Source organism: Salmo salar, chromosome ssa13 (genome assembly GCF_905237065.1).
Source record: "Salmo salar chromosome ssa13, Ssal_v3.1, whole genome shotgun sequence".
In the NCBI taxonomy this organism is placed as follows: Eukaryota; Metazoa; Chordata; class Actinopteri; order Salmoniformes; family Salmonidae; genus Salmo; species Salmo salar.
In genome coordinates, this window is record NC_059454.1 from 62,088,382 (window position 1) to 62,114,641 (window position 26,260).

Below are 26,260 nucleotides of genomic sequence, written 5' to 3' on the forward strand. Positions count from 1 at the left end.
TTTTAAATCTGGCAATGCGGTTGCATTCACGAGATGTTAATCTATAATTCTTTGAATGACAATATTACATTTTAACAATGTTTTCGAATAGTAATTTTGTAAATTGTAGCGCTGATTAAAGTCACCCAGAATTGAAAGGGGTGAGCCATCCTCAGGAAAGGAACTTATCAAGGCGTAAAGCTCATTGATGAACTCTCCAAGGGAACCTGGAGGGCGATAAATGATAAGGATGTTAAGCTTGAATGGGCTAGTGATTGTGACAGCATGGAATTCAAAGGAGATAGACAGATGGGTCAGGGGAGAAAGAGAGAATGTCCACTTGGGAGAGATGAGGATTCCAGTCCCGCCACCCCGCTGACCAGATGCTCTCGGGGTATGCGAGAACACGTGGTCAGACGTGGAGAGAGCAGTAGGAGTAGCAGTGTTTTCTGTGGTAATCCATGTTTCCGTCAGCGCCAAGAAGTCGAGGGACTGGAGGGTAGCATAGGCTGAGATGAACTCTGCCTTGTTGGCCGAGTTCAAATAAAGTTAATAGCGAGCATAAGTTTAACCTGTCTGGGCGAGGTGGGACGCAAAGTCAACAGCCAGTGGAATCGCGTCGCGCGAAATACAAATACCTCATAAATGCTATAACTTCAATTTCTCAAACATATGACTATTTTACACCATTTTATAGATACACCTCTCCTGAATCGAACCACGTTGTCCGATTTCAAAAAGGCTTTCCAGCAAAAGCAAAACATTAGATTATGTTAGGAGAGTACACTGAGACAAAAAAAATCACACTGCCATTTTCAAAGCAACTAGCATGCATCACAAATACCCAAAACACTGCTAAATGCAGCACTAACCATTGACAATCTTCATCAGATGACACTCCTTGGACATCATGTTACACAATACATGCATTTTTTGTTCGATAAAGTTCATATTTACATATAAAAACAGCATTTTACATCGGCGCGTGACGTTCAGAAAATATTTTCCCTCAAATGCTTCCGGTTAACCTCTATGGGCTAGGTGGGACGCTAGCGTGCCACCCGTGGTGCACTCCATCAACAGCAGGTGCATTTCAAGAGCGGCAAATTTGAATCCAAATAAATGTCAAAATTCAAATTTTTCAAACATACAACTATTTTACACCCTTTGAAAGATAAACATCTCCTTAATCTAACCACGTTTTACGATTTCAAAAAGGTTTTACGGCGAAAGCATAAATTTAGAGTATGTTAGGACAGTACATTTACAAGAGTTGTGTGTAATGTTTTGTCAATTCAAAGACAGGGTCACCAAAACCATAAAACCAGCTAAAATGATGCACTAACCTTTTACAATCTCCATCAGATGACACTCCTAGGACATTATGTTAGACAATGCATGCATTTTTAGTTCTATCAAGTTCATATTTATATCCAAAAACAGCGTTTTACTATGGCATTGATGTTGAGGAAATCGTTTCCCTCCAATAACCGGCAGTCAAGTCAGCGTCACAAATTAAATAATTAAAATTAGAAAACATTGGTAAAATATTATATTGTCATTTAAAGAATTATAGATTTACATCTCTTGAACGCAATCAATTTGCCAGATTTAAAAATAACCTTACTGGGAAATCACACTTTGCAATAATCTGAGCACTGCGCCCAGAAAAATACGCGTTGCGATACAGACTAGACGTCATGTTGGGGAGATCTAAAATCGAAAATACTATGTAAATAATCCATTACCTTTGATTCTCTTCATCAGATGTCACTTCCAGGTATCACAGGTCCATAACGAATGTAGTTTTGTTCAAAAAAGCTCATCATTTATGTCCAAAAATCTCCGTCTTGTTAGCACATGATCTAAGCCAGCCGGACTTCTCGTCATGAACGAGGGGAAAAAATATATTTACGTTCGTTCAAACATGTCAAACGTTGTATAGCATAAATCATTAGGGCCTTTTTAACCAGAACATGAATAATATTCAAGGTGGACGAATGCATACTCTTTTATAACGTATTGGAACGAGGGTACCCAACATGAACTCGCGCGCCAGGTGTCTAATGGGACATCATCGTTCCATGGCTCTTGTTCGGTCAGATCTCCCTCCAGAAGACTCAAAACACTTTGTAAAGGCTGGTGACATCTAGTGGAAGCAATAGGAAGTGCCAAAATATTCCTCAGCCCCTGTGTTTTTCAATGGGATAGGTTTAAAGGCAATACAACACATCAGGTATCCACTTCCTGTCAGAAAATGTCTCAGGGTTTTGCCTGCCAAATGAGTTCTGTTATACTCACAGACACCATTCAAACAGTTTTAGAAAATGTAGGGTGTTTTCTATCCATATGTAATAAGTATATGCATATTCTAGTTACTGGGTAGGAGTGGTAACCAGATTAAATCGGGTATGTTTTTTTATCCAGCCGTGTCAATACTGCCCCCTAGCCCTAACAGGTTAACCTCCCTACGTCTACCTTTGACTCATTTCTCTCTGCCTCCTTCTTTCCACTCCTCTCCTCTTTTGGCCTCACCCTCTCACCGTCCCCCCTACTCACAAGGCAGGCAATACGCTTGACCTCATCTTTACTAGATGCTGTTCTTCTACCAATCTCACTGCAACTCCCCTCCAAGTCTCCGACCACTACCTTGTATCCTTTTCCCTCTCGCTCTCCTCCAACACTACTCACTCTGCTCCTACTCAGATGGTATTGCGCAGTCGCAACCTTCGCTCTCTCTCTCCTGCTACTCTCTCCTCTTCCATCCTATCATCTCTTCCCTCTGCTCATCCTTCTCCAACCAATCTCCTGATTCTGCCTCCTCAACCCTCCTCTCCTCCCTTTCTGCATCCTTTGACTCTCTATGTCCCCTATACTCCCGGCCGGCTCGGTCCTCCCCTCCTGCTCCGTGGCTTGACGACTCATTGCGAGCTCACAGAACAGGGCTCCGGGCAGCCGAGCGGAAATGGAGAAAAACTAGCCTCCCTGCGGACCTGGCATCTTTTCACTCCCTCCTCTCCACATTTTCTTCCTCTGTTTCTGCTGCTAAAGCCACTTTCTACCACTCTAAATTCCAAGCATCTGCCTCTAACCCTAGAAGCTCTTTGCCACCTTCTCCTCCCTCCTGAATCCTCCTCCCCCTCCCCCCCTCCCTCTCTGCGGACGACTTTGTCAACCAATGTTTAACCTCTTACATCTAGACGTTCCGCTAGCGGAACACCTGCTCCAATATCCAATGATAGGCGTGGCGCGAATTACAAATTCCTCAAAAATACAAAAACTTCAATTTTTCAAAATATGACTATTTCACAGCATTTTAAAGACAAGACTCTCCTTTATCTAACCACACTGTCCGATTTCAAAAAGGCTTTACAGCGAAAGCAAAACATTAGATTATGTCAGCAGAGTACCAAGCCAGAAATAATCAGACACCCATTTTTCAAGCTAGCATATAATGTCACAAAACCCAGAAGACAGCTAAATGCAGCACTAACCTTTGATGATCTTCATCAGATGACACACCTAGGACATTATGTTATACAATACATGCATGTTTTGTTCAATCAAGTTCATATTTATATCAAAAAACAGCTTTTTACATTAGCATGTGACGTTCAGAACTAGCATACCCCCCGCAAACTTCCGGGGAATTTGCTAACAATTTACTAAATTACTCACGATAAACGTTCACAAAAAGCATAACAATTATTTTAAGAATTATAGATACAGAACTCCTCTATGCACTCGATATGTCCGATTTTAAAATAGCTTTTTGGTGAAAGCACATTTTGCAATATTCTAAGTACATAGCCCAGCCATCATGGGCTAGCCATTTAGACACCCGGCAAGTTTAGCACTCACCAATATCAGATTTACTATTATAAAAGTTTGATTTCCTTTTGTTGTCTTCGTCAGAATGCACTCCCAGGACTGCTACTTCAATACGACGCGTTTCGTGACAAAAGAATTCTAAATATTCCATTACCGTACTTCAAAGCATGTCAACCGCTGTTTAAAATCAATTTTTATGCCATTTTTCTCGTAAAAAAGCGATAATATTCCGACCGGGAAACCGTGTTTACGTTCAAAGAGAGAGAAAATAAAAACATGGGGTCGCATCGTGCACGCGCTTCAGTCCCATTGTCCTCTGATAGACCACTTACCAAAGGCGCTAATGTTTTTCAGCCAGGGGCTGCAAAGACATCATTCAGCTTTTTCCACCTTCTGAGAGCCTATGGGAGCCGTAGGAAGTGTCACGTTACAGCAGAGATCCTAAGTTTTCATTAAAGAGAGTCAAGAAGCCCAAGAAGTTGTCAGACATGCCACTTCCTGTAAGGAATCTTCTCAGGTTTTTGCCTGCCATATGAGTTCTGTTATACTCACAGACACCATTCAAACAGTTTTAGAAACTTTAGGGTCTTGTCTATCCAAAGCCAATAATTATATGCATATTCTAGTTTCTGGGCAGTAGTAATACCCAGATTAAATCTGGTACGTTTTTTATCCGGCCGTGCAAATACTGCCCCCTACCCCCAACAGGTTAATCTTCTCCTTTCCCCCTTCTGATAACCAGGTGGCGAATCGCATCTCTGCATGTCTGGCAGTGTGGAGCTGAACCTTGGCAAGCTGAACCTCGGCAAGACGGAGCTGCTCTTCCTCCCGGGGAAGGACTGCCCGTTCCATGATCTCGCCATCACGGTTGACAACTCCATTGTGTCCTCCTCCCAGAGTGCTAAGAGCCTTGGCGTGACCCTGGACAACACCCTGTCGTTCTCCGCTAACATCAAGGCGGTGACCCGATCCTGTAGGTTCATGCTCTACAACATTCGCAGAGTACGACCCTGCCTCACACAGGAAGTGGCGCAGGTCCTAATCCAGGCACTTGTCATCTCCCGTCTGGATTACTGCAACTCGCTGTTGGCGGGGCTCCCTGCCTGTGCCATCAAACCCCTACAACTCATCCAGAACGCTGCAGCCCGTCTGGTGTTCAACTTTCCCAAGTTCTCTCACGTCACCCCGCTCCTCCGCACACTCATGTGGCTTCCAGTTGAAGCTCGCATCTGCTACAAGACCATGGTGCTTGCCTACAGATCTGTGAGGGGAACGGCACCTCCGTACCTTCAGGCTCTGATCAGTCTCTACACCCAAAGAAGGGCACTGCGTTCATCCACCTCTGGCCTGCTCGCCTCCCTATCTCTGCGGAAGCACAGTTCCCGCTCAACCGAGTCAAAACTGTTCGCTGCTCTGGCACCCCAATGGTGGAACAAGCTCCCTCACGACTCCAGGACAGCGGAGTCAATCACCACCTTCCGGAGACACCTGAGACCCAACCTCTTTAAGGAATACCTGGGATAGGATTAAGTAATCCTTCTAACCCCCCCACCCTCCCCCCAAAAAAGATATAGATGTACTATTGTAAAGTGGTTGTTCCACTGGATATCATAAGGTGAATGCACCAATTTGTAAGTTGCTCTGGATAAGAGCGTCTGCTAAATGACGTAAATGTAAATGTAACTCCAGTTCTGTCTAACATGAGTCAAACTCACTGTGAAGAGCGGCAGCAATTTGAGGATGGTTCTCTGCCAAACTGTCCCTTAATGAATCTGCTGGCAAGCCTCTGTACTTCTCACTGGCCTAATAACATGGACCAGAAGATTTCAGGAGAAGCTAGCTTACTGTAGTCTAATTTAGCTAGTCTAGCTAGTTAAATGCTCTTTAGAATCAAAGGCAGGATAGCAAGCTAGCTAGCAAGCTAGGTAACGTTAGCTTTCTAGCTGTTACCTAGCTGTCTAGTTAGCTAAAATTAATGGTTAGGTTGTTAGCTAGCTTGCATTAGCTAAATCAAAAGTTAGCTAGCTAGCTAGTTTGATACTATGACATTTGGCAGCTTTTTAAATAGAGCTAGGTTACGCTACCTTTCATTTTTGGGTCTCCATGTCCATTTTTACTCCTTGTATTGCTTGCTAACAAACAATGTAGTATGGCCACTGACTTCTAAAATGTCAAATGTCACCTCACTAAAACCACATTCACAAGATCTGTTTGAGCTCATGATGTCACTAGTTTTAAAAGAACTTGCGCTTGTGGTTTTCTTACAAAGTGCAGTGCCATCATTAGTCGAAAGGATGCAGAATCTTTAAGAAGCGTTGTGTTCCTTAATCAGCACTTAATCTGAACATTCAAGGATAAACAAAAACAATCTGAATTAATGTTCCAAACGTTTGTAGTAAGGTATTATTCGTGACATCTTTGATATGCCCTTAAATTGAAAAATAAAGTGCACTGACCAAGAATTGAAATTAAGGTATGTTTAATGCGTCCCCTTTTGCCTTTTAAAATTAAGGGAGGCCAATTGTTTAATTTCAGGCTGATTTAATTCATATTAAGGGATCTTAGCATGTTTTAAGGGAAAATTCAGGTACATTTAATAGTAATTTAAGGCAGTCCTGTTTCCTAATGTTAGTTAATTAATAAGGCAATTATTCCCTATTAAGGTGCTACATACAGTACCAGTCAAAAGCTTGGACACACCTACTCATTCCAGGGATTTTCTTATTTTTTTTACATTATAGAATAATATTGAAGACATCAAAACTATGAAATAACACATATGGAATCATGTAGTAGCCAAATAAAAGTGTTAAGCAAATCAAAATATATTTTATATTTGAGATTCTTCAAAGTAGCCACCCTTTGCCTTCCACACTCTTGGCATTCTCTCAACCAGCTTCATGTGGTAGTCACCTGGAATGAATTTCAAATAACAGGTGTGCCTTGTTAAAAGTTCATTTGTGACATTTCTTTCCTTCTTAGTGTGTTTGAGCCAATCAGTTGTGTTGTGACAAGGTAGGGGTGGTATACAGAAGATAACCCTATTTGGTAAAATACCAAGTCCATATTATGGAAAGAACAGCTCAAATAAGCAAAGAGAAATGACAGTCCATCATTACTTTAACCTCTTAGGGCTAGGGGGCAGTATTTACACCGCCGGATAAAAAACGTACCGATTTAATCTGGTTACTACTCCTACCCAGTAACTAGAATATGCATATACTTATTAGATATGGATAGAAAACACCCTAACGTTTCTAAAACTGTTTGAATGGTGTCTGTGAGTATAACAGAACTCATATGGCAGGCAAAAACCTGAGAGATTCCTTTACAGGAAGTGGCCTGTCTGACCATTTATTGGCTTTCTTTGACATCTCTTTCCAAAACAAAGGATCTCTGCGGTAACGTGACACTTCCCACGGCTCCCATAGGCTCTCAGAGCCCGGGAAAAAGCTGAATGTCGTCATTCCAGCCCCAGTTATGCTTTTTGTGAACGTTTATCGTGAGTCATTTAGTAAATTGTTAGCAAATTCCCCGGAAGTTTGCGGGGGGTATGCTAGTTCTGAACGTCACATGCTAATGTAAAAAGCTGTTTTTTGATATAAATATGAACTTGATTGAACAAAACATGCATGTATTGTATAACATAATGTCCTAGGGTTGTCATCTGATGAAGATCATCAAAGGTTAGTGCTGCATTTAGCTGTGGTTTGGGTTTATGTGACATTATATGCTACTTGAAAAATGGGTGTCTGATTATTTCTGGCTGGGTACTCTGCTGACATAATCTAATGTTTTGCTTTCGTTGTAAAGCCTTTTTGAAATCGGACAGTGTGGTTAGATAAAGGAGAGTCTTGTCTTTAAAATGGTGTGAAATAGTTCTATGTTTGAGAAATTGAAGTAATAGCATTTTTTAAGGTATTTGAATATCGCGCCACGGGATTAGACTGGCTGTTGCGTAGGTGGGACGATTTGGTGCCACATACCCTAGAGAGGTTAAGACATGATGGTCAGTCAATACGGAACATTTCCAGAACATTGAAAGTTTCTTCAAGTGCAGTCGCAAAAACTATCAAGCGCTATGATGAAACTGGCTCTCATGAGGAAAGGAAGACCCAGAGTTACCTCTGCTGCAGAGGACAAGTTCATTAGAGTTAACCAGCCTCAGAAATTGAAGCCCAAATAAATGCTTCACAGAGTTCAAGTAACAGACATCTCAACATCAACTGTTCAGAGGAGACTGTGAATCAGGCCTTCGTGGTCGAATTGCTGAAAAAGAATACTACTAAAGGAAACCAATAAGAAGAAGAGACTTGGGCCAAGAAACACGAGCAATGGACATTAGACCGGTGGAATATGTCCTGATGAGTCCAAATTTGAGACGCAGAGTAGGTGAACAGATGATCTCCACATGTGTAATTCCCACCATGATGCATGGAGAAGGAGGTGTGATGGTGTGGGGGGTGCTTTGCTGGTGACACTGTCTGTGATTTATTTAGAATTCAAGGCACACTTAACCAGCATGGTTACCACAGCATTCTACAGCAATACACCATCTAATCTGGTTTGTGCTTAGCCCTGACACACCTCCAGACTGTGTAAGGACTGTTTGACCAAGAAGGAGAGTGATGGAGTGCTGCATCAGATGACCTGGCCTCCACAATCACCTGACCTCAACCCAATTGAGATGGTTTGGGATTAGTTGGGCCGAAGAGGGAAGGAAAAGCAGCCAACAAGTGCTCAGCATATGTGGGAACTCCTGTTGGAAAAGCATTCCAGGTAAAGCTGGTTGAGAGAATGCAACGCTGAGTGATGTTTACAACTCCACTGTCACTCTGCCGTAGTGCCTTTTAGCCTTGCAGTCAATTCTGTCAGACGATAACAAAAGATACTGGTAAGAGTACATTTAAGATATGTGTGGATATATGGAGACTTAAATATCCTGACCTAGTGAGATATACATGGCGGAGGCTTAATCAAGCTAGTCGTCTTGACTACTTTCTTATGCCATTCTCTCCGGCACCAAAAGTTTAAAAAGTGTTGATAGGGGACAGAATGCGGTCGGATCATCACATAATTGGCATATATATTACTCTTACAGAATTTCCACGTGGGCGAGGATATTGGATATTTAATCAAAGCCTACTAGATGATAAATTGTTTTGAACTAGGACAGCAGAATTTATAACTGACTTTTTCCAGACATAACATAGGTACAGCAGATTCCCTTAGTGTATGGTACACTTTTAAGTGTGCCTTTAGAGGCCATGCAATTCAGTACTCATCTATAAAATAAAAACAATTTAGATCAAAAGAGTCCATATTAACAAAGGAAATTGAAGGACTAACAGTACAGTTAGATAGCAATAAAAACGGTAACATAGAGGCACAGAATAAGTTAGAGGAAAAACAAAAAGAAATGGAGGAACTTATTCAAGAAAGATCCAGTGTAATATATTATAAAAAATAAATCGAACTGGATGGAATATGGGGAAAAATGCACCAAATTCTTTTTCAATCTTCAATATAGAAATGCTACCAAAAAAAATGTATTAAAACTTGTTACAAATGATGGAGTCACGCATGATTCACCAAATTATATTTTGAAAGAGGAAGTAAAGTACTTTAAGAATATGTTTTCATTTCAGGTTCCTCCATCTCCACTAACTGAAACTAATTGTATGGATTTTTTTTCCTAATAATAATGTAAAATTAACATCTGTACAGAAAGACTCATGTGAAGGCCAAATTACAGAGGAGAAGCTGCTTGATGCAATTGGGGTCTTTAAGGATGGGAAAACTCCAGGGCTGGATGGCATACCAGTGGAAGTATACAAAACTTTTTTTGATATATTCAAAGGACCCTTATTAGCATGTTTTAACCACTCCTATATAAATGGTAGATTATCAGACACGCAACAAGAAGGTCTGATATCATTATTACTGAAACAGTACCCAAATGGTATATATAAAGATCCAGTCCATTAAAAAAATTGGAGACTTCTTACACTTCAGTGTTGTGATGCAAAAATCCTAGCAAAATGCTTGGCGCATAGAATTAAAAAAGTATTGTCAGATATTATTCATCCTAATCAGAAAGGACGATACATTGGAGATAATATAAGACAAGTACTGGAAACAATAGAATACTATGAAATATCGGGGACACCAGGCCTGGTTTTCATAGCTGATTTTAAAAAGGCTTTTGATAAAGTACGACTGGAGTTTATATATAAATGCGTAGAATATTTCAATTTTGGGGAATCTCTTATAAAATGGGTTAAAGTTATGTTTAGTAACCCTAGGTGTAAAATAGTAAATAATGGCTACATCTCAGATAGTTTTAAACTATCTAGAGGAGTAAAACAAGGTTGTCCACTATCGGCATATTTATTTATTATTGCCATTGAAATGTTAGCTGTTAAGATTAGATCAAACAATAATATTAAGGGATTAGAACTCCGTGGCTTAAAAACCAAGGTGTCATTGTACGACGATGATTCATGTTTTCTTTTAAAACCACAATTAGAGTCTCTCCACGGCCACATAGAGGATCTAGATACTTTTGCTATGCTCTCTGGATTAAAACCAAATTATTATAAGTGTACTATATTACCTATTGGATAACTAAAAAATGCAAATTTTACATTACCATGTAGTTTACCAATTAAATGGTCTGACGGAGATGTGGACATACTCGGTATACAAATCCCAAAAGAAAGAAATTATCTCACTCCAATATATTTTTATAGACAGTTAGCAGAAATTGATAAGATCTTGCTACCATGGAAAGGAAAATACCTGTCTATTTGTGGAAAAATCACCCTGATTAACTCTTTAATCATATCACAGTTTACCTATTTGCTTACAGTTTTGCCTACACCTAGTGACCTGCTTTTTAAATTATATGAATCAAAAATATTCCATTTTATTTGGAACGGCAAGCCAGATAAAATTAAAAGGGACTATTTATATAACGAATATGAATTCGGAGGGCAGAAATTATTAAATATTAAAGCATTAGACCTCTCACTAAAGGCATCAGTCATACCAAAGTTATATTTAACCTCTTGGGGCTAGGTGGGACGCTAGCGTGCCACCTGTGGTGCACTCCATCAACAGCAGGTGCATTTCAAGAGCGGCAAATTTGAATCCAAATAAATGTCAAAATTCAAATTTTTCAAAAATACAACTATGTTACACCATTTGAAAGATAAACATCTCCTTAATCTAACCACGTTTTACGATTTCAAAAAGGTTTTACGGCGAAAGCATAAATTTAGAGTATGTTAGGACAGTACATTTACAAGAGTTGTGTGTAATGTTTTGTCAAGTCAAAGACAGGGTCACCAAAACCATAAAACCAGCTAAAATGATACACTAACCTTTTACAATCTCCATCAGATGACACTCCTAGGACATTATGTTAGACAATGCATGCATTTTTAGTTCTATCAAGTTCATATTTATATACAAAAACAGCGTTTTACTATGGCATTGATGTTGAGGAAATCGTTTCCCTCCAATAACCGGCAGTCAAGTCAGCGTCACAAATTAAATAATTAAAATTAGAAAACATTGGTAAAATATTATATTGTCATTTAAAGAATTATAGATTTACATCTTTTGAACGCAATCAACTTGCCAGATTTAAAAATAACCTTACTGGGAAATCACACTTTGCAATAATCTGAGCACTGTGCCCAGAAAAATACGCGTTGCGATACAGACTAGACGTCATGTTGGGGAGATCTAAAATCGAAAATACTATGTAAATAATCCATTACCTTTGATTCTCTTCATCAGATGTCACTTCCAGGTATCACAGGTCCATAACGAATGTAGTTTTGTTCAAAAAAGCTCATCATTTATGTCCAAAAATCTCCGTCTCGTTAGCACATGATGTAAGCCAGCCGGACTTCTCGTCATGAACGAGGGGAAAAAATATATTTCCGTTCGTTCAAACATGTCAAACGTTGTATAGCATAAATCATTAGGGCCTTTTTTAACCAGAACATGAATAATATTCAAGGTGGACGAATGCATAGCCTTTTATAACGTATTGGAACGAGGGTACCCAACATGAAGTAGCGCGCCAGGTGTCTAATGGGACATCACCGTTCCATGGCTCTTGTTCGGTCAGATCTCCCTCCAGAAGACTCAAAACACTTTGTAAAGGCTGGTGACATCTAGTGGAAGCAATAGGAAGTGCCAAAATATTCCTAAACCCCTGTGTTTTTCAATGGGATAGGTTTAAAGTCAATACAACACATCAGGTATCCACTTCCTGTCAGAAAATGTCTCAGGGTTTTGCCTGCCAAATGAGTTCTGTTATACTCACAGACACCATTCAAACAGTTTTGGAAACTTTAGAGTGTTTTCTATCCATATATAATAAGTATATGCATATTCTAGTTACTGGGTAGGATTAGTAACCAGATTAAATCGGGTACATTTTTTTTATCCAGACGTGCAAATGCTGCCCCCTAGACCCAACAGGTTAAATGCAAATTGGTTTTCTAGTAAATTGGTACAAATGTCTCATTCTATGATCAAGAAGGGCCTTTTTCCCTTTATTCAGATTACACCTGCCCACTTTCGGTTGTTTGAAAAGGAAATAATCTCCAAAATATATTTATTTTTTAAACAAGCCTTAGAAAGTTGGTTGCAATTTCAGTTTAATCCACCTGAAAAGACAGAACAAATAATACAACAAATATTGTGGTTAAATTCAAATATAGTAATTGATGAAAAAAAACTGTATTTTTCGAAGACATTTTTGAAAAAGGTATAATTTTTGTGAATGATATTATAAATAGGACTGGTGGAGTGATGTCACACATGCAGCTAACACAGATATATGGAAATGTCTGCTCTACCCAAAATTACAACCAATTAATTGCAGCATTACCACAAAAATGGAAGAGGCAAGTAGAAGGGGAAACAGGTAAGGAACTTATATGTCGGCCCTGTATTAAAGAACATAAATGGTTAAAGAAAAGTGTGATAAATAAAAACATGTACTAATTTCACTTAAGGACCAAAAACTGATAGCTGTCCCATATAAACTGAAAAAATAGTTGGGAGATTTTCGATGTGCCCATTCCATGGCACATGGTTTATGAATTGATATGCAAAACAACGCCGAATTCAAAACTTAGAATTTTTCAATTTAAATGACTATACACAATTCTTGCAACTAATAGAATGTTATATATATGGGGGATACAATCTTCCCAGCTCTGCAGATTCTGCTGTGAGGAGGCAGAGTCATTAGATCATTTATTTTGGTGTTATCCATATGTAGCTCGTTTTTGGTCACAGGTCCAGGAATGGCTGAAGAATTGCAACATTTGCCTAGAACTAACGCTGCAGATAGCAATACTGGGTGATTTGAAAAGCCATAGTCAATCAATCAATAATATAATAATTATTTTAGCAAAAATGATTATTTTTAATTTACAATCTGTAGAAGCTATGAGAATAGAAAGGTTCAATTGTTTTGTGAAGCATTACAGCACAGTTGAAAAATATATGGCAAATAGAAATCCGAAATGGATGATGTTGATGGATAGATGGGATGGGTTGAATGGAGCTGAAGGGTGGGACTAATAACAAGATAAACAATGTATTACATACGGGATCTGTAAAATGTATATAGGTTCAGAAATATTGTGATATAGCACAGTTACAAATAGAAATCAAACTGAATGGACATCAGAAATAGAGGAAGGACTAAAAACAAACAAAAAATAACTATTGTAAAATAGACTGTCTGTAAAATGTGTATAAGATGAATAAATTGAAGGTATAAGCCGAAGTGTTTATTAGTTTACTCCAATTGGGCGATTGGTGGTAGGGTTTGCGGGGAATAATAATAAAGGTATATTCTTTAAAAAAGTATGTATGTCTATGTAGGTATGTGTATGTATATATGTGGATATCTATGCATGTGTGTATGGATATATATATTTACCCAAAAAATAAATGGGGGATTGGAAATGATGCAGACAATTACATTGATGGAAGCAATATTCTTTCCGCAATATTAAGCTGATCCACCCTTAAATATATATATTATATACATTTAAGATTAAAACATTCAATTATCTTATGTTATTAGCTATTACCCATTATATTGTACACTTTGTTCTGTTCTGGAAAATAGTATTTTTTTGCCAACCTCTTCTGCATGTTCTGTAGTGTTTAGCTATGTTCTGCCTGTTGGCTAGACCAGGCTAGCTGGCTAAATTAGTTAGTTGGCTAGCTAGCTAGGAAACTAACTGTTAGGCTTTTCGTAATCAAAAATGCTTGTTTTCTGTCACGCCTGCATCCGCTCCCCCTCCCTGGTGCTCAAAGGCGACAGTTTCCCCAGCATTTCGCGTTCCTGCCACCATCAGTACGCACATCTGCCTTTCCCTGCCACGTGGATCAGCATATTTTTGGACTCACCTTGGCTCAATCACCTGTTTATTACCTCCCCTATATTTGACAGTTCCCCAACTCTGTTTGCCGCTGCTGCATTGATTGTTGAATGCCTTTGTGTTGCCCGTGTGCCGACGTTGTGCCTGTCTTGTTTCATGTCTGTTCCGTATTAAATGTTGACTCCCCGTACCTGCTTCTCATCTCCGCCATCGGTCCTTACAGAATGCAGCAATCATCTAGCAAAGCATAGGGGAGTACTGGAGTTCCGGTCGGTGGTGACGTCGGGTCTGGGGGCCGCCACCTATGGAACCAGGGGTGCCTAAGCCAGCTCATCAGGCTTCACGCCCTAGCTGGCTCGAGAGGTTTTCTTGTCCCAGTTGGCTCGGCAGGCGCCCATCCCACGTTAGGCCTCAGCCGGGCTCGCCAGGTGTCTACTCTTCAGACAGCTCATCAGGCTCCCACGTGCCAGTGGGCTCATCAGGCTGTCACGCCTCAACATGGGCTCATCAGGCTGTCACGCCTCAGCCAGTTAACCACCCAGCTGCTTTGTCTAGCGCCCGTGCCTCGGCCGGCCCATCAGGATTTCCCAGGTGGGATGTTGGGTGGCGCCCCTGGGGGGGGAGGGGGGGGGTCAATTGGAAGGTGGGGATGATTAGGTGGCCATGATGGTATGAATGGCCAGATTGGGAATTTAGCCAGGACACCGGGGTTAACACCCCGACTGTTACGACAACTGCCATGGGATCTTTAGTGACCACAGAGAGTCAGGACACCCATTTAATGTTCCATCTGAAAGATGACGCTCTACACAGGGCAATGTCCCCAATCACTGGCCTGGGGCATTGGGATATTTTACTTTAGACCAGAGGAAAGAGTGCCTCCTACTGGCCCTCCAACACAACTTCGAGCAGCATCTTGTCACCCATCCAGGGACCGACCCATCATGGGAGGTGTGACCAGATCCATTTCTCACATAGCGCCTGGCCAGGTGGCGGGCTGAAACCGACATGCCCCTGCTGACTATCATTAGGTAATGATGGATACCTCCCTAGCATCCTGCCATGCTCCGAAGCACCAGACAGACATGGCCCAGTGGCCCACAATGCCAATCCCTCGAACCACCACAGCTCAAGAGAAGAGAAGAAGAAGCGGAAGAAGAGAGAGGGGGGAGTGTTCAAATTCAGATTGGATGAGCTGGAATTTTCTCTCCACCGTCAAGTGTTCTCAATCCACCGTGACAGCAGAAAATTCAGAAAAATGGAGGAGGCAAGCTGAATGTACAAATGTTCTCCTATCGTCCTTTCTATTATATTGTTCATTTGTTTGGGTTCTGATGCTGTAATCATTCTAGGGCTCTACACATATTAGATGAGCTTTATTCAAGCTTGTTTATACAATGGATAGCATTTGTATCATGCCGATTTCTATCCGTTTGGAGAGAAAAAAGATTGCTCAAACGAAAATGGTCCCCCACAGAGAATCATCATCCTTTTGTGTTAGATAAATATTTCAAGCAAATTAATAGAGGGGAATGTCACTAACTAGGTTTCTGTCCAACTATTTCATGTGGATGAATTATCTGATGCATGTCAAACCCCCTAGAGTCGATGTCCGGCAGTTTAACTAGAGAGACGTTTTTTTGCATTGGATGCATCTCAATCCACCGCATCTGCCGATGTCCCACTTTTGCATCTGCGGTGAAAGGTAACAGAGCTTGAGCTGTGTTTGTCAGACAATGAGACATACCGAAATCGGTCTCCTCACAAAATCGTCTGTAGTGTCCGAGTATGACCCCTCTGTGGAAAAGTGAGACTCTCACGAACACGGTTGTCAGTTGTTTTGCTCTATGATGCCAACAGGCCTCACAAGACTCGTCTGAAGGTCCCCCGGTACCAGTTGAAAAAATGTATGGAAGTGTATATGGAGACTGTTTAGTGACAAAAATTAGGGGTTAAATACATGTAAAAAATATATATTTCCTGATCCTTTTAAATCTCTCAGATATATGACAAACACTTCCTTTAGATTTTTTGGGAGGGACCATCTGTTGTTCCATGTATGTTATTCAATGCGTTTGTATGGGCTAATAGCAATAAGGTAAAATAAAAATGTTCATCAAATATATATATAAATATTATACTACCTTTCAAAAGTTTGGGGTCACTTCGAAATTTCCTTGTTTTTGAAAGAAAAGCAATTTTTTTACCATTAAAATAACGTCAAATTGATCAGAAATACAGTGTAGACATTGTTAATGTTGTAAATGACTATTGTAGCTGGAAACATCAGATGTTTTATGGAATATCTACATAGGCATACAGAGGTCAATTATCAGCAACCATCACTCCTGTGTTCCAATGGCACACTGTGTTAGCTAATCCAAGTTTATCATTTTAAAAGGCTAATTGATCATTAGAAAACCCTTTTGCAATTATGTTAGCACAGCTGAAAACTGTTGTCCTGATTAAAGACGCAATAAAACTGGCCATCTTTAGACGAGTTGAGTATCTGGAGCATCAGCATTTGTGGGTTTGATTACAGGCTCAAAATGGCCAGAAACAAAGTACTTTCTTCTGAAACTCATAAGTCTATTCTTGTTCTGAGAAATAAAGGCTATTCCATGGGAGAAATTGCCAAGAAACTGAAGATCTCGTACAACGCTGTGTAATACTCCCTTCACAGAACAGCGCAAAATGGCGATCAATGTTTAGTGACAAAGTACAGCAGATTACCTTTCCCTCTCCAATCTAGCGCTTGTTTATATAGCCTGGGCCACTTTGACATTAAATAAGAGGCAGATTGGTAGGACGGGAGGATGTTGGGATGAGGGATAACAATATCAGCTTGCTATGTATGAGAAGACTTCAATCACCATAGCAAGGTTACAGTGACAAAAAAACTGCCACTGTTGGGGGGAAGAGTTCAGGGAGTTTGGGACGTCAATGTGCAATGGCTCTATGGCTGCAGGCAAGAGGCGGTCTCGTAGACGAGGTGGTGTGTGCTGCTTCTCCTCAGTTTGATTGATATTTTATTGCTCGGCACAGGGGGTGAATACGTCTGGAGTAAAGGCTAATCCATGACAAAAGATTGACATTAATAACCGCTAAACTCCTGAGGGGAGGGAAAATCCTTTTTGCTCTGAAAAACACTGGTTAATCAGCCCGAAGGTAGCCAGAGGTTCACACAGGACATGTAGCAAGGGTTAACTTCATGTTTTTTTTTAGCAATCTTTCACGGCACACCAAGGTTGATCTGAGCCTGTAATTCACTTTCATCCACGGGGGCAGGTTGTTTTCAAACATGATGCTTGTGAATTGAAGTTTACAGTTCACTTAGCATTTTTCCTCTGAAAAGGTATTGATCGAGTTAGCATGCAAAAACCTTTTTGCAGAGGTATTCGACAGGCACTTTGGAAAATGTCAATGATGAGCTCAGTTTAATTTATTCAAATGACAAATCACACACATTGGTTAGAATAAATAACTGGAAAACGTTTATGGATAATGATAGAATTTGCAGATATGACCCATGTCATTTTACTAAAGAGACATGTCAAAGAAAACACTTGTGAAATTTGCCCCCAACCCTCAATATAATGTCGATAGCTGGGATGGCTTATAGGACTTCATAATATAAGGGAAATACAAAGTCAGTTGTACAACTGAATGCATTCACATGGAATGTGTCTTTCAACTTTAACCCAACCCCTCTGAATCAGAAAGGTGTAGAGGTGCCATAATCGACATCCATGTCTTCAGTGCCCAGGGAACAGTGTGTTAACTGAGCAGACACTGGCACTGCAGGTCATATGTTCCCTTATACAGAGGCTGTAGATAAACTATTTTGTGACTTTACTTAGTACTGAAAGACTGATGTCTGCCCACGATTATAAAACCGGCTGCAAAAATAAGGGCTTTCAAAAGCATATTCAGATCTAGCAGCCGACTTGAGGAGAGACGAGACGAGACAAAACTAGACAGTTTTAGAATTTTGTGTTGTAGAACAACTGACCAACACTTTTGTTAGACTTCAGTGCGGCTTTTGACATTATCGATCATAGTCTGATGCTGGAAATACCTATGTGTTATGGCTTCACACTTACTGCTATATTGTGGATAAAGAGTAACCTGTCTAACAGAACACAGAGGGTTTTCTTGAATGGAAGCCTAACCAACATAATCCAGGTAGAATCTGTCTAGGCCCTTACTTTTTTCAATCTTTACTAATGACATGCCACTGGGTTTGAGTAAAGCCAGTGAGTCTATGCATGCAGATGACTCAACACTATACACGTCAGCTACTACAGCGACTGAAATGACTGCAACACTTAACAAAGAATTGCAGTTAGTTTCAGAGTGGGTGGCAAGGAATAAGTTAGTCCTAAATATTTCAGAAACTAAAAGCATTGTATTTGGGACAAATCATTCACGAAACCCTAAACCTCAGCTAAATCTTGTAATGAATAATGTGGAAAATGAGCAAGTTGAGGTGACTAACTTGCTTGGAGTAACCCTGGATTGTAAACTGTCATGGTCAAAACATATTGATAATGTACAACTGTAACTAAAATGGGGAGAAGTGTGTCCATAACAAAGCGCTGTTCTGTCTTCTTAACAGGTCCTAGAGGCCCTAGCTTTGTTGCAACTGGACTACTGTTCAGTCATGTGGTCAGGTGCCATTAAGAGGGACTTAGGGAAATTGCAATTGGATCAGAACAGGGCAGCACGGCTGGCTGTACTCAGAGAGCAAACATTAATAATATGCATGTCAATCTCTCCTGGCCCAAAGTGGAGGAGAGATTGACTTCATCAAATCAAACTATTTGTCACATGCGCCGAATACAACAGTAGACCTTACTGTGAAACGCTTACTTACAAGCCCTTAACCAACAGTGCAGGTCATGAAGAGTTAATTAAGAAAAGATTTACCAAATAGACTAAAGTAAAACATTAAAATAATAAGAAGTAACACAATAAGAATAACAATAAAGGGGGTACCGGTACCGAGTCAGTGTGCGGGGGTACAGGTTAGTTGAGGTAATTTGTACATGTTGGTAGGGGTGAAGTAACTATGCATAGATATTAAACAGCGAGTAGCAGCAGTGTACAAAAGGGAGTGCGGGGGGAGTGAATGTAAATAGTCCAGTGGCAATTTTATTATTTGTTCAGCAGTCTTATGGCTTGGGGGTAGAACCTGTTGAGGAGCCTTTTGGTCCCAGACTTGGAGCTCCAGTACCACTTGCCGTGCTGTAGCAGAGAAAACAGTTTACAACTTGGGTGACTGGAGTCTCTGACAATTTTATGGGCTTTCATCTTACACCGCCTATTATATAGGTCCTGGATGGCAGGAAGCTTGGCCCCAGTGATGTACTGTGCCGTACGCACTACCCTCTGTAGCGTCTTATGGTCAGATGCCGAGCAGTTGCCATACCAGGTGGTGATGTAACCGGTCAGGATGCTCTTGATGGTGCAGCTGTAGAACCTTTTGAGGATCTGGAGACCCATGCTAAATCTTTTCAGTCTCCTGAGGGGGAAAAGCTTTTGTTGTGCCCTCTTCACGACTGTCTTGGTACGTTTGGACCATGATAGTTCGCTGGTGATGTGGACACCAAGGAACTTGAAACTCTCGACCCGCTCCGCTACAGCCCCGTTGATGGAGGCCTGTTCGGCCTGCCTTTTCCTGTAGTCCACGATCAGCTCCTTTGTCTTGCTCACATTGAGGGAGAGGTTGTTGTCCTGGCACCACACTGCCAGTTCTCTGACCTCCTCCCTATAGGCCGTCTCATCTTTGTTGGTGATCAGGCCTACCACTGTTGTGTCATCAGCAAACCTAATGATGGTTTTGGAGTCGTGTTTGGCCACGCAGTCGTGGGTGAACAGGGAGTACAGGAGGGGACCAAGTACACACCCCTGAGGGGCCCCAGTATGAAGGATCAGCATGGCAGACGTGTTGTTGCCTACTCTTACCACCTGGGGGCGGCCCGTCAGGAAGTCCAGGATCCAAATGCAGAGGGATGTGTTTAGTCCCAGAGTCCTTAGCTTAGTGATGAGCTTCGTGGGCACTATGGTGCTGAATGCCGAGCTGTAGTCGAATGAACAGCATTCTCACATAGGTGTTCCTTTTGTCCAGTTGGGAAAGGGCAGTGTGGAGTGCGATTGAGATTGCGTCATCTGTGGATCTGTTGGGGCGGTATGCAAATTGGAGTGGGTGTATGGTGTCCGGGAGGATGCTGTTGATGTGAGCCAAAGCACTTCATCGCTACTGACATGAGTGCTACTGGGCGGTAATCATTTAGGCAGGTTACCTTCACTTCCTTAAGCACAGGGACTATGGTGGTCTGCTTGAAACATGTAGGTATTACAGACTCGGTCAAGGAGAGGTTGAAAATGTCAGTAAAGACACTTGACAGTTGGTCCACGCACGCTTTGAGTACACGTCCTGGTAATCTGTCTGGCCCCGCGGCTTGTCGGCTACAGAGAGCGTCATCACACGGTCATCCAGAACAGCTGCTGCTCTTGTGCATGCTTCAGTGTTGCTTGCCTCGAAGTGAACATAAAAGCAAACTTATCATGTGTAAATATTTCTATAAACATAACAAGATTCAACAACTGAGACATCAACTGAAGAAGTTCCACAGACATGTGACTAACAGAAATGGAAAAATGTGTCCCTGAACAAAGGGGGGTCAAAATCAAAAGTCAGTATCTGGTTTGGCCATCAGCTGCATTAACCTGTTATGGCTAGGGGGCTGTATTTTCACGGCTGGATAAAAAACATACCCGATTTAATCTGGTTACTACTCCTGCCCAGTAACTAGAATATGCATATAATTATTGGCTTTGGATAGAAAACACTCCAAAGTTTCTAAAACTGTTTGAATGGTGTCTGTGAGTATAACAGAACTCAAATGGCAGGTCAAAACCTGAGAGATTCCTTTACAGGAAGTGGCCTGTCTGACCATTTCTTGAACTTCTTTGCCATCTCTATCTTTTACAAAGGATCTCTGCTCTAACGTGACACTTCCTACGTCGTCCTTAGGCGCTCAGAGCCCGGGAAAAACCTGAATGTCGTCATCCCAGCCCCAGGCTGAAACACATTATCGCCTTTCTCAAGTGGCCGATCAAGGGACTGTGGGCTTAGGCGCGTGACCTGGCCGCCCCCGTCTTTGTGATTTTTCCTATGTTTGCCGAAAAGGAGATTCCCGGTCGGAATATTATCGCTTTTTTACAAGATAAATTGCATAAAAATTGATTTTAAACAGCGGTTGACATGCTTCGAAGTACGGTAATGGAATATTTAGAATTTTTTTGTCACGAATTGCGCCATGCGCATGACCCTGATTTACCATCTCGGATAGTGTCTGGGACGCACGAACAAAACGCCGCTATTCGGATATAACGATGGATTATTTTGGACCAAACCAACATTTGTTATTGAAGTAGCAGTCCTGGGAGTGCATTCTGACGAAGACAACAAAAGGTAATCAAACTTTTATAATAGTAAATCTGATTTGGTGAAGGCTAAACTTGCCGGATGTCTAAATAGCTAGCCCGTGATGGCTGGGCTATGTACTTAGAATATTGCAAAATGTGCTTTCACCAAAAAGCTATTTTAAAATTGGACATATCGAGTGCATAGAGGAGTTCTGTATCTATAATTCTTAAAATAATTGTTATGCTTTTTGTGAACGTTTATCGTGAGTAATTTAGTAAATTGTTAGCAAATTCCCCGGAAGTAGCATGTTCTGAACGTCACATGCTAATGTAAAAAGCTGTTTTTTGATATAAATATGAACTTGATTGAACAAAACATGCATGTATTGTATAACATATTGTCCTAGGTGTGTCATCTGATGAAGATCATCAAAGGTTAGTGCTGCATTTAGCTGTCTTCTGGGTTTTTGTGACATTATATGCTAGCTTGAAAAATGGGTGTCTGATTATTTCTGGCTTGGTACTCTGCTGACATAATCTAATGTTTTGCTTTCGCTGTAAAGCCTTTTTGAAATCGGACAGTGTGGTTAGATAAAGGAGAGTCTTGTCTTTAAAATGCTGTGAAATAGTCATATGTTTGAAAAATTGAAGTTTTTGTATTTTTGAGGAATTTGTAATTCGCGCCACGCCTATCATTGGATATTGGAGCAGGTGTTCCGCTAGCGGAACGTCTAGATGTAAGAGGTTATTAAGTACTGCAGTGCATCTCCTCCTCATGGACTGTACCAGATTTTCCAGTTCTTGATGTGAGATGTTACCCCACTCTTCCACCAAGGCACCTGCAAGTTTCTGGACATTTCTGGGGGAATGGCCCTAGCCCTCACCCTCCGATCCAACAGGTCCCAGACGTGCTCTATGGGATTGAGATCCGAGCTCTTCGCTGGCCATGGCAGAACTGTCTTGCAGGAAATCACGCACAGAATGAGCAGTATGGCTGGTGGCATTGTCATGCTGCAGTGTCATGTTAGGATGAGCCTGCGGGAAGGGTACCACATGAGGGAGAAGGATGTCTTCCCTGTAACACACAGCTTTGAGATTGCCTGCAATGACAACTCTTGTTGTTTCTTGCACCATGTTGTTCAATTAATTGGTGGCCATGTATGTCTGCATGGCCACCAATACCTGCAGTTGTAAGAAGCTCACGGCCCTCTCTAAGTCTCCAAAGCACTTGTGTAATGGATTACCAATGTTGTGTATGAACACATGACCTCTGATAGGGCAGTGCTATCCCTTTTAGCCCGGTGATTGGCGGCGGTGGCTCCCCTGAATGGCTGGGGGGGGATTTCTACAGATCTAATTAGCCTCAAGGGCATCCGTGACCTCTGATAGGGCAATGCTATCCCTTTTAGCCCGGTGATTGGCGGCGGTGGCTCCCCTGAACGGCTGGGGGGGGGGGATTTCTACAGATCTAATTAGCCTCAAGGGCCCCTCATCTGGATCTTGTCCCTGGACTCTCTCGTATTCAAAAGTGCCACCGCCACAGGGCCACCTGGAGTACCCGGCCACTCTTAGATGGGGTTCAATGTTCAAATGTCACCAGTAGAGGGCATTTTCATCCCAGCGATAATGCATGGAGTCACAAGGGTCTCTGGTTTCGGTGTTGTTGACAGTCCCTTGGTTTATCTGTAGTTCAGATCCAGGCAGGCTGCAGTGTGTTGGGATATTATTGTGGGTCGGCAAATAGAGTTATTTTATTATGAGTGTGAAAAGTATGTTCAGGCTATTATGGAAACAGCACTACCTTGTCTCATGCAGCACATAAAACTTGTGTAATGGATTACCAATGCTGTGTATGAACACAGCACTTGTGCAGTTTGGGACATTGTATTGGGAGGGTATTGCAACGTATATTATAAATGTTCAAATAACAGGGTTTAAAAAGGAATCCCGCAGTACATTCCAATAAAACATTGAAGCTGGAGTTGGGATTAATGGTAAACTATCCACTCTGGTTATGAGAGCACAACAAGGCGAGGCTGTCAGGCGTTGGCGGTTGGCTGCTGCCAAGTCTCCAACTGTCTCCAGCATGGAGAAGTGACAGGCGGAATTGACCCTGACAGCATCCATACATTAACTTCATTACCTTACGGGGCTGCTGGTAGCTTGGTGTGCAACTTTTTTCCAAAGCGAGACGATTTGTCTGGGATTAAATGTCAGGCTAATGGCTGGGCCCAGGGGAGGAGGATGATTTGTTTCTCCCGCCCTCCCAACCCGGAAACAAATATAAATGCAAATGGTGTCCTTGTTATCTATAATTAATCATTTTAATGGAGCCGAATCGCCAACATCTTAACTCTCCCCCCTTTGACCTCCCCACTAAGTAACCAGCTTTAGATTAGTGGGCAAAAATGTTACCACTGAGGGAGGGAATAATGAACTGATACCTCTAGAATATATCATGCTTTAAACAAGGGAGGATGAATCGATACATTTCTAAATAGGGTGCTCCTCCCCTGCCTCAGCCCAAGGCACAGGAGGGTTTGCATCGGAGGGTTCCATCGATTCCAGCCCAAATGATGGTTGATAGAAAACAGATTGGGCCGGTTTGGCATCACCTGATTAAGGCCTGATTTGAGGATGCACCCATGATTTATCTCTAGCCAATTAATGTTCTGTCCCGTCCCCCTTTTCAAACGATTACTGAGCAATTTCAATATTACAATATTCCTAACTCTCCTCATTTTCTTCCCCCTATCCCTTCTTATCGCTTACTTTAAGTGTGCGCTCCAAACGGCACCCAGTTCCCTATATAGTACACTTCTTTTGACCAGGTACCGTGGGACTATGGTTGAAAGTAGTGCACTATATAGGGAATAGGTGCAATTTGGAAGTCAGCCTAAACCCTCTAAAATGCACTCTCTTCAGGTTCCCCAGATATACCATTTGTCCTACCTGCTGTGAAACAGGTTGACACCGTTTTGCAAGTTTAATGTGTTATGTGGCATGAACAGGAAGTTCACTCAACACTCTCTCAGATATCTCACCGATATGTACCATAAACTTGAGATACGGTAGTTGGCTTTCCCATTAACCTGGACCTTGCGAAACATACACACAATGGTTCAATGATCTTGAATGTAATCTAATAGTACTGTAGCTGAGTCTTACCGAGCACAGTCAGTCGGGCGGGGCGTGTTCTGATAGCTGCCTGGATGGCCTGGCACTCAAAGAAGGCGTCGTCCTGCATTTCGGTTCTCTGAATCAAGAGGTGGTATTCTCCCTTGCTGTGGTCTCCCACAATGTCATAGCGTGGGTAGCCTGGAACACAAGAACACACATTGTTACTCCCGCATCACTGCATGCACACACAGACCCACACAAATACTCACCCGCACGCACACATGCACGCACACACACGTTCATGCACACACACTATCATGTACACACACACACTCACAGTCACACACACACATAACCACACACACACAACCACATCTTCATTATGTAAGTTCACACGCTAGCTTTTCCAATTATCCAGGGCTATGGATTGTCATGACTACTAGTTTAAAGAAACAAAATGAAAGAACATTTTGTTTTCCAGATCGAGATTGTTATTCCTTTCAGGAGAACACACACCCAAACAATTACAATGGAGAACACACACACAACTACAATTATATATGTGACGTGGGCTGCTTTATTGTTGCTTTCCACTCCTTTAAGATTAGACATCTTTAGCACAGTAAAAGATGAACGTACAGTAATTACTTTCTCGGTTCACCTACAAATAGCATTGGAAGCTGAGAGGAGAAAGAGAATGAGAAAGGAGGGTGAAATTTATTTTTTTTCTTCTTCAAATTTAATTTGGTCTTCCACACAGAAATTGAGCAGCTGTCAGAAGACGAGCGGACTCAATTCTCCTATTGGCAATTGCGTCTAGTCCAGTGCGTGCAGTAATAGCTATTATAATCCCGTTTAAAAAAAGATTAGAGCTATGTAATATCTATTTGCTGTTTATTCCACTGCTCATAGAGCAATGGCAAGACTGAATCATCCATAAGCATTTTACCAAGCAGTAGTGTATGGGGAGGAGTAAGTGAGTTGAGTAGGAGAGACCAACTCCCACACCACTGTCATGATATGATAGACACCTATGTATAGGGCCTAATAGTAGTCCTAGTAGTCAGACCAACCTATGTTAACCTCTCTTGGGTAGGGGGCAGTATTTTCACATCTGGATGAAAAGCGTGCCCAAAGTAAACCGCCTGTTACTCAGGCCCAGAAGCTAGGATATGCATATAATTGGTAGATTTGAATAGAAAACACTCTAACATTTGTAAAACTTAAAATTATGTCTGTGAGTTCTTACATCTAGACGTTCCGCTAGCGGAACACCTGCTCCAATATCCAATGATAGGCGTGGCGCGAATTACAATTTCCTCAAAAAACCCCAAACTTCAATTTTTCAAACATATGACTTTTACACCATTTTAAAGACAAGACTCTCCTTTATCTAACCACACTGTCTGATTTCAAAAAGGCTTTACAGCGAAAGCAAAACATTAGATTATGTCAGCAGAGTACCCAGCCAG

General features: G+C 41.5%; 1 protein-coding gene across 1 annotated transcript in view; it reads right to left on the minus strand.

The window, feature by feature from the left end:
- Positions 1–26,260, minus strand: part of LOC106567547 (kin of IRRE-like protein 3) — a 366,739-nt gene that overhangs the window by 145,934 nt on the left and 194,545 nt on the right. Inside the window, exon 3 of the mRNA XM_014136991.2 lies at positions 24,837–24,986. Coding sequence (XP_013992466.1) covers positions 24,837–24,986 — 150 coding nt within the window. The remainder of the gene's footprint in view (positions 1–24,836; positions 24,987–26,260) is intronic.